This window comes from Leucoraja erinacea, chromosome 4, assembly GCF_028641065.1.
Source record: "Leucoraja erinacea ecotype New England chromosome 4, Leri_hhj_1, whole genome shotgun sequence".
Classification (NCBI taxonomy): Eukaryota; Metazoa; Chordata; class Chondrichthyes; order Rajiformes; family Rajidae; genus Leucoraja; species Leucoraja erinaceus.
In genome coordinates, this window is record NC_073380.1 from 85956326 (window position 1) to 85965447 (window position 9122).

General features: G+C 45.1%; 1 protein-coding gene across 1 annotated transcript in view; it reads right to left on the reverse strand.

Moving 5' to 3' along the window:
• The window catches only part of LOC129696648 (ATPase family AAA domain-containing protein 2-like), a 51943-nt gene extending 45258 nt beyond the window's left edge, over positions 1-6685 (reverse strand). The window contains 2 exon segments of the mRNA XM_055634736.1: positions 340-506; positions 6471-6685. Coding sequence (XP_055490711.1) covers positions 340-506; positions 6471-6581 — 278 coding nt within the window. The 5' untranslated portion in view covers positions 6582-6685.
• Between the last annotated feature and the right edge of the window lie 2437 nt (positions 6686-9122).

Below are 9122 nucleotides of genomic sequence, written 5' to 3' on the forward strand. Positions count from 1 at the left end.
TATAGGGTGCAACATAACTTTGAAAATAAATGGTTTCAGGACCTGGTGAGGGGTGTGTAAAGATACCAAGTAGGTATATCCCTTTTATCTTATTTTACTTTCTTATATCTTCTGTTTTCTTTTTTTCTCTTTCTTTGATTTTCTTTTTAACTCTTTTTCGTGTTTTACGTTTCTACTGCTCTCTTGATCACTCTTTCACGCACTTACTATCCTATCTAACTCTCTCTACTTTCCTTCTTTTTAAAGTTAAAAACAAGAATTGGTACAGGAAATGTATTATGTTATTTTTGGCTTATAAAATAAAAATAAATGTGAAAAAAAAAAAGTTCAGTTCTTTACCTGGTAAATGGCTGTACTTCTACCCCATGGTCACATGATTCTTCCATGCTCTTCTCATTGTAACTTGAATCCAAGGAAGTGTCAGTTAAGTGCAACTGAATCTTCCTCTTCAAAGCAGGAAGCAGATCACCATTGCTGCTTTCCTTCACTTTCCTGAATAGGTATCTCTGTGCAAAGAGTAACAGTGCATTGTAAATTATCTGTTTTTTAAATATTTTGACACAAGTAAAGAAATATGTCAAAATAGCACTACTAGCACAAATGTTTAAACTGATCTGGAAAGAAGACAACATACAATGAATCTCGAGATGTCATAGTATTCAGGAAAGAAATAATAATTGAATTGGAAACACCAGGCAGAAAGCTATAAACATTCAGCAAGATGAATCCCCCCCCCCCTTTAAAAAACAAAACATTGACAGTCTAAGTGCTGCCTTCCAGCAGTCACATTGAGAATAAAGCAAGATTTCCCAAAAAAGGATACGACATTCATGCTTGGAATGGGAGACTCGAAAAGACATTTGAACCCTTACCATTTGTAAGGGATTCAATGTCTGTTTCAAGAACAGTGAAGTTAGAAAAGTTAATAACGGTGTCATAATGAAAATCCATATTACAGTGGTTCGAAAGTGCTGAATTAAGCTAGATTTATCTCCCAGGCCTGATCAGATATATCCATGGACACCGTTGTAACCTAGAAGTAATTGCAGGAGTACTGCTGTGATACATTAATCATTAGATGTGGTCTTCTTCTTCGTGCGTATGGCGTGCACAGCCTAAAGTTGTAGGACAACTTGTTCTATTTGATCTTGTTTGATTGTGCATGCCAGGTTGATTGCATTCGTCGAAACAGGGCGGACCACGTGAAGGTTGCAATCTCCCACCCCATTAGACGTGGGTGAGATGCCAGAAGACTGGATGATGCCTAACGTCATGTCTCTATTTGAATTGGGCTGCAAAGAAAAAATGCAGAACGATAGACCAATAACCAACATCTGTGGTGGGAAAGTTACTGAACATAATTCTGCAGGGTAAGATTTACATGCATTTGGAAAGACAGAGGTTGATTGGGTATTGTCAGTATGGTTTCAAGCATGGGGAATCGTGCCTCGTGAATTTCATGAGGGTGGTAGATATATAAACCAAGCTGCCAAAGTAGTTGAGGCAGGTACAATATAATTTGAAAGACAGATGGACAGGTACATGGATAAGAAATGTTATGGGGTACATGGGGCCCAATGCAACCAAATGCAGCATGGACAGGTTGGGCGGAAGGCCAATTTATGATCAACCTATTTGGCCCATCAAATCAATATAGGCGCTGCAAGAGTTCAGTTGGTTTCTCTCAGTGCTTCCACACATTAAAAATAAATAAATCCTTAAATAAATTCCCAAATTCCTTAAATAAAATCCCAAGTTACGTGCTATTTGTTATTGGGTTTTTTTCACTGGCACACATTAACACAAAAAGATCTATGTAATTACACCGTATCTGCCTGCTTCCGTTACTCGCTTGTACAGTGTTATGCAAGGCAGCTTTCATTGCCTCCAACAGCTTTCGTTGTTTTCATTTTTTCAACCTGCTCTTATGTGTCTCAGTCTCTGTTCTACCCCTCCCTCTCTTCGTCCCTCCCTCTCCCTTCTTCCCTTCCTCTTTTCACTTCCTCCCTCTCTCGCCCTCTCGGCCCCATGAGCCCACCCACCGTTCTGTAAGATCAAGCCAATCCCAATGTAACTGCAATCCCACTGGTAACTTTTCACCACTAGGCTTATCCAGAATTCTACCACTGCCTGAAAAATAATCAAAGGCTCAACTTCCACTGAGAAAGATAATTCCAAAGATTGTTATATGAGAATTTTCCCGAACAGTCTGGGATCCATAGCGCTGTTTAAAGCCCATGGCACTGCAGCCCGTAGCGCTATGTTTAGAACCCATAGCGCTGCAGCCGACAACTCTTTGTTTAAATTCCCACGCATAAATTGACAGCGATCTGTTTAAACCTTTGAGCGCCAAACCAGCAGTGCTGTGTGTATTACCTTTACACCTCTTCGTGGGCCGGATGCGCAAATTTCCCGAAATTAATCCATTTCCCTACAATTATCTGAAGACAACCAGAATTTCCCGAATTTCGGGTAATTTACTTCAAAGTGGAAACACTGGTTTCTCGCCCCACAGTTTTGTATATTGTTGCAATTTATCCAGCTTCCTTTTGAATTTACAACTGAAACCACTAATTATCTTGGCAGAACATTCCACTGCACGATTTTCCTCATTTCACTTTTGGTTATTTTGCCAATCACTTTCTCACAACCCTCATGCGAGATTATGATGCAACATTAAAACATATGGCTTGGGAAATAATGGTTAATATAATGTCCAGGAACACTGATTGATAAAAAAAAAAGACAAAATGAATAAACAGATCCTGTTTTGAGTGGCAGGCAGTGACTATTAACGCATCACAAGTTTAATAGTGACTATTAATGCACCACAAGTTTAAATGCTTTGAACAAAGTATTTATATGTATATAGTATCATAAGGAGAGGTGCAGCAAGAGTCATTAGCCCTCGTGCACTCGCTATTCAATAGACAATGGGTGCAGGAGTAGGCCATTCGGCCCTTCGAGCCAGCACCGCCATTCAATATGATCATGGCTGATCAACCCCAATCAGCGCCCCGTTCCTGCCTTCTCCCCATATCCCCTGACGCCACTATTTTGAAGAGCCCTATTTAGCTCTCTTGAAAGATTCCAGAGAACCCGCCTCCACCGCCCTCCGAGGCAGAAAATTCCACAGACTCGCCACTCTCTGTGAGAAAAAGTGTTTCCTCATCTCCGTTCTAAATGACTTACTCCTTATTTTTAAACTGTGGCCCCTGGTTCTGGACTTCCCCAACATCGGGAACATGTTTCCTGCCTCTAGCGTGTCCAAACCCTTAACAATCTTATATGTTTCAATGAGAACCCCCCTCATCCTTCTAAACTCCAGAGTGTAAAAGCCCAGCTTCTCCATTCCCTCAGCATATGACAGTCCCGCCATCCCGGGAATTAACCTTGTAAACCTACGCTGCACTCCCTCAATAGCAAGAATATTCGATTGAAGCATGCAAGTGATTGTGGCAAATGGCATTTTTGTCACAATAACCGAGTACAGGAACAGGGATATATTACTACAATTTATTGATGCAAGACCACAGTCCGAATAATGTGTAACATTTTTGTTTCCTTATCAGATGGAGGATGTCATTACTGCAGAGGAAAACAAAATCTCACCACTCCCAATTCCTGGGTGGGCAGGACAGATGTACAAATTGAAATTGGAATGATTGGTCTGAAGAAGGTTCTCGATCCGAAACATCCGTCACCTATCCCTTCCCTCCAGAGAAGCTGAGTTACTCCAGCATTTTGTGTCTGTCTTCGAGCTTATAACTTCCAGGACTCAGAAGAATGAGGTGGCACATGGAAGCAATGCAGTAACGTTCACAGTGGCAAGGAAACAAATAGGACCAGTCACAATCCATGGATACACAGTAGACAAGTTAGCACTAAGATAAGGAACATTTTCTTCACCCAGTGTGGTGAACCTATGGTAATTCCTATCAGAGCAGACAGTCAATGGGGCATTTGGATAGCAGTAAAATGATTAGTCCAAGTAAACATGAATTTATGAAAAGGAAATCATGCTTGACTAATCTTCTGGAATTTTTTGAGGATGTGACAAGTAAAATGGATGAAGGAGTGCCAGTCGATGTAGTGTATCTAGACTTTCAGAAAGCCTTTGATAAGGTCCTGCACGGGAGACTGGTGACTAAAATTAGAGCATATGGTATTGGGGGTAGGGTGTTGACATGGATAGAAAATTGGTTGGCAGACTGGAAGCAAAGAGTAGGAGTGAACAGGTCCTTTTCAGAATGGCAGGCAGTGGTGAGTGGAGTGTCGCAAGGCTCGGTGTTGGGGCCGCAACTGTTTACCATATATATTAATGATTTGGAAGAGGGAATTAGGAGCAACTCTAGCAAGTTTGCGGATGACACAAAGCTGGGTGACAGTGTGAACTGTGAAGAGGATGTTAGGAGGTTGCAGGGTGACCTGGACAGGTTGAGTGGGCAGATGGGCAGATGCAGTATAATATAGATAAATGTGAGGTTATCCACGTTGGCGGCAAAAACAAGGGGGCAGATTATTATCTCAATGGGGTTAGGTTAGGTAAGGAGGAGGTGCAGCGAGACCTGGGCGTCCTTGTGCACCGGTCACTGAAAGTTGTCTTACAGGCAGTGAAGAAAGCTAATGGAATGTTGGCCTTCATAACAAGAGGCATTCAGTATAGGAGTAAAGAGATTCTTCTGCAGTTGTATAGGGCTCTGGTGAGACCACATCTGGAGTATTGTGTACAGTTTTGGTCTCTTAATTTGAGGAAGGACATCCTTGTGATTGAGGCAGTGCAGCGTAGGTTCGCGAGATTGATCCCTGGGATGGCGGGACTGTCATATGAGGAAAGATTGAAAAGACTAGGCTTGTATTCACTGGAGTTTAGAAGGATGAGGGGGTTCTTACAGAAACATATAAAATTATAAAAGGACTGGATAAGCTAGATGCAGGAAAAATGTTCCCAATGTGGGGCGAGTCCAGAACCAGGGGCCACAGTCTTAGAATAAAGGGAGGTCATTTAAAACAGGTGAGAAAAAGCTTTTTCACCCAGAGAATTGTGAATTTATGGAATTCCCTGCCACAGAGGTCAGTGGAGACCAAATCACTGGATGGATTTAAGAGAGAGTTAGATAGAGCTCTAGGGGCTAGTGGAGTCAAGGGTTATGGGGAGAAGGCAGGCACGGGTTATTGATCGGGGACGATCAGCCATGATCACAATGAATGACGGTGCTGGCTCGAAGGGCCGAATGGCCATGGGAGAACACAAGAATGGGGTGCAAGATTTTGGCAATCGATCATGAATCCAGTATATGGCAGATTGTCCAATCCCCATTATTTTTTTCTATGCCCAGAGATGCCGCCTAACCCGCTGAGTTACTCCAGCATTCTGTGTGAACCAGTATTTGCAGTCCTTCCTACACATTATTTTCTATGATCCGGGATTCTTGACCCCGTCCCCAAGTGGCAGATGGAAGTTTCCATATTTTCAAAAATGTAAACAAATCGATCGGATCACCCGCCTAGCATCTCTTTTGCGGAGATCAGCCACATCTTTTACAATTTTTTTTTTAATGCGACAGAGTACTAAATAGATAAAGGGCGTGAACTGCTCTCTCCCATGATTGGAAAGTCTACCAGTCTGTTATAGAGGCAATGGCATAAATTTTGGAAGTTCTGCACTCGGGATAGAGGACTTTCACTGCAGCTACGAATGCTGGGACACGGCTTCTTACATGGCCGGCTGCAAAAGTTCGCATCAGCCACATTAATTATCCAACTCGACGCATGAAGAGAAGGGCGGAGGAAAGGGAAGAGATGGTGGGGATAACGGAAGAGCGAAAGTAACGAGCTCCGAATTGTGAGACACTTGGCACACTCTACAGCCATGCGACAGGTCAATTACGGGGCCGCGGGCAGCGCCCGGAGCATTAGAGGGGAGGGAGGGTCATGGAAAAACATGGGTTTCGTCCCACGGTGAAGGCAGGGCGGCAGGGAAGGGCGGAAAACTCAGCGGCTGCGGACACACCCCCTCCCCGAAAAGGCGCGACTCGGCTCGGCGACAGCACCACCCCCTTCCCTTTCCCGCCCAGCGAGGCTCAAATCAACGACAGGAGGGTGGGGGTCGGGGCAGCTTCAGGGGGAGAAACGGTCGGCGACAACTTTCAATCGACAGCCGGTGGACCCGAAACCGCGGGGGGGTATAGACACGGCCGATGCCCGGGTGACAGTCAACAGCCCCTTCCACCGCACCACATCCCCGGCTCCTGACTGCCAGGCAGGGAGGCTGCGGTCTCACCCAAACCATCCTGCCCCGGTCCCCCGAAGGCGGTGGGGGGGGGGGGGGGGGGGGGGGGGGTAGCTGGTTTTTGGGGGGGGGCTGGTTGGGGGGGGGGGGTTTGGGGGGGGGGGGTGGGGAGATACTCTCTCTCTCTCTCCCCTCTCTACCAAATTTGCTCTCTACCGCCGGCCGGCCGCTCGCTTACCGAAGAGCTGTGCTCTCGCTTGGCGAGATGCTGGCTGTTAGTGTCGGGCAGGGCCATGAACTCGGAGCTGGAGTCAAGGCAGATGGTCGCGCCGCTCCTCAGCATCACCATGGTGGAGCGGTGGCGGCGGCGGGGTCTGTCTACTCACTGCCCGCCCGCCCGCTCCTCCAGTCCAGTCCGGTCCGCCCGGCCTCGCCTCGCCGCTGCCCAACTGCCGCCGATTCCAGCGCCAGAACTTTCCAGAGCGCTCTCCGCCATCTACTTCCGCCACGAAATATAGTCCCCCCCTCCCTATCGTCAGCCTTGGGATTGACACCGCAAGCAGAAGCCGCACCACTGGATACGCCGCACCACTGAAGATTCCCCGCCCCACTGGGTGAAATAGGGTGACATGAAACTTTATTCCCATCTCCGTTGGCGCGGAGGGATTCCACTTCAAAGCTGCCGGCGAGCGGTAAGTTGCCCTGGTCTCTCATTGGTCGAGAGCCGGGAGAACACGTGGTCCGGCGCGTCGCTTCGTAGCGTCACAATAGACCAATCAGAACGGTGGCGCTTGACGCAGCGGACGGGGGCGCGGTCACAACAAAGCAACACGTGGGTTCTCTGGCGTGGAGGAGGAAGGAGCTGCAGAGGATTCTTGCTTTCTTGGTCCTCCAAAATATTCCAAATGGAATTTAAACTGGAGGTGGTGGAGGGAGGGCTTAAGCCAGAAAGGGTTATTGGGAAGAAAGTGCTACTTTAAATTTAGTTGCATCTGGTTGGATAACTATAGTTGGGTGGAGATTATTCCATGCTTTAATTGTGCGGGGGGAAGAACGAATTGCTGTACACATCTGAATTTGTAGCTGGGATCACAAATTGGATCGAATGCCCTCGTCTGCTCGTAATTGGTTTGGGTTTGGTGTAGGTCTTGTAGTCTATGTCGAGCTGACCATGTAACATTTTGTAAAAACAGGTCAAACGGTGAGCTTCACGTCTGTCTTGGAGAGGGTTCCACCCCAGAGAATTCAGAAGTTTGGTGACACTCGCTTCTCTCTCATAGGTGTTAGTAACAAATCGAGCTGCCTGTCTTTGGACTCGTTCGATGGAAGAAATGTTTTTATTTGTGTATGGGTCCCATGCTGCAACTGGTTTACACCTAACATAGATATAACATGCTGGAGTAACTCAGCCAGCAAAATACGATCGAAGATAGTCCGAGGGGCTCCACATAAGGCGGATAGTAGTTCTGGACTGCTGATCCCGTCAGCAGAAAGGCAATGCATGATTACATTCGAGCCATTTACTGTGTATAGATACATGATAATGGAATAACGTTTAGTGTACTGTAAGGTAAACCCAGCAAAGTCCAATCAAAGATAATCGAGGGTCACCAAAGAGGCGAATAGTAGTTCAGCACTGCTCTCTGGTAGGATGCCTGATAACAGCTGGGAAGAAACGGTCCCTGAATCTGGAGATGTGCATTTTCACACTACTATCCATTTTGCCTAATGGGAGAGGGGAGAAGGAGTGGCTGGGGTGCGACTCATCCTTGATTATGCTGCTGGCCTTGCTGAGGCAGCATGAGATGTAAATGGAAGGGAGGTTGGTCTGTGTGATGGTCTGGGTTATGTCCACAATTCCCTGCAATTTCTTCTGGTCTTTCTACAGAATGCTTTCTACGGCGCTTCTGTAGATGTTGCCGTAGAATCTTAGCAAGTGTGTAGAGCAATAGATACCAGTTCTTCTACATATTGGTTCAAAAAACCATCCCGTCTACATTCCAGGAAATCCTCCTCTGTGCTGCTACCAATTTGGTTGGCCCAATCTATATGTAAATTAAAGTCACCCATGATAACTGCTGTACCTTTGCTGCATGCATCCCTAATTTCCTGCTTGACGCTATCCTGAACCTCCATACTGCTGCTTGGTGGTCTATATATAACTCCAACAAGCGGTTTCTGCCTTTGGCTATTTTGCAGTTCTACCCATACCGATTCTACAACATCCACGACTCGATGAGTGTTTCCAACATTTTTCTCTTTTAGGATAACTGGCATGTGTGGTATTTTGCATTTAATTCAGTGTTTTATCCACACATTAACCGGCTCTGGTAAATAAGCTAAACTTTGTCAGATAATAGTCAACAATTTTAGAAAAAGCTGAGTATCACAAGGGGAACCTTCAAGTCAAGTGAAGCTGAAAAGATAAACAAATTGTTGCAATATGCTCTTGATCATCTCCTGAACATATTGTTTAGAGAAAATTAGGACCAGGAAACGCTTTGTGTAACTGCATTGATCAAATTTGCATTAAAAAAACTGATTTTTATAGCATCTTTCTCATTCTTTTCAGGTTGTCTCAAATGCTTTGCAATGAAATATTTCTGGTGTGTCATCTCTGTTGTATTATAGGAAATACAGGATGGGGGGACATCTCATGAAGGCAGAAAGATCCGTGAAACATTAAGGTTGTAATAATTTAATTTGTGTTTTAGAATTGTAAATAATGAATGGATCAGGCTATTCACACAATTATTGATAAATATTAATCCCTTGACTGAGAAAAACACCCCTAGTCTTCTTCCATGTTTTGCTTAGACAATTGAGCAGTACAGCCTTATTTTCTTTAATTGCAAGATTGAAAATTGCATCATGCAACTCCCTCCAAAAT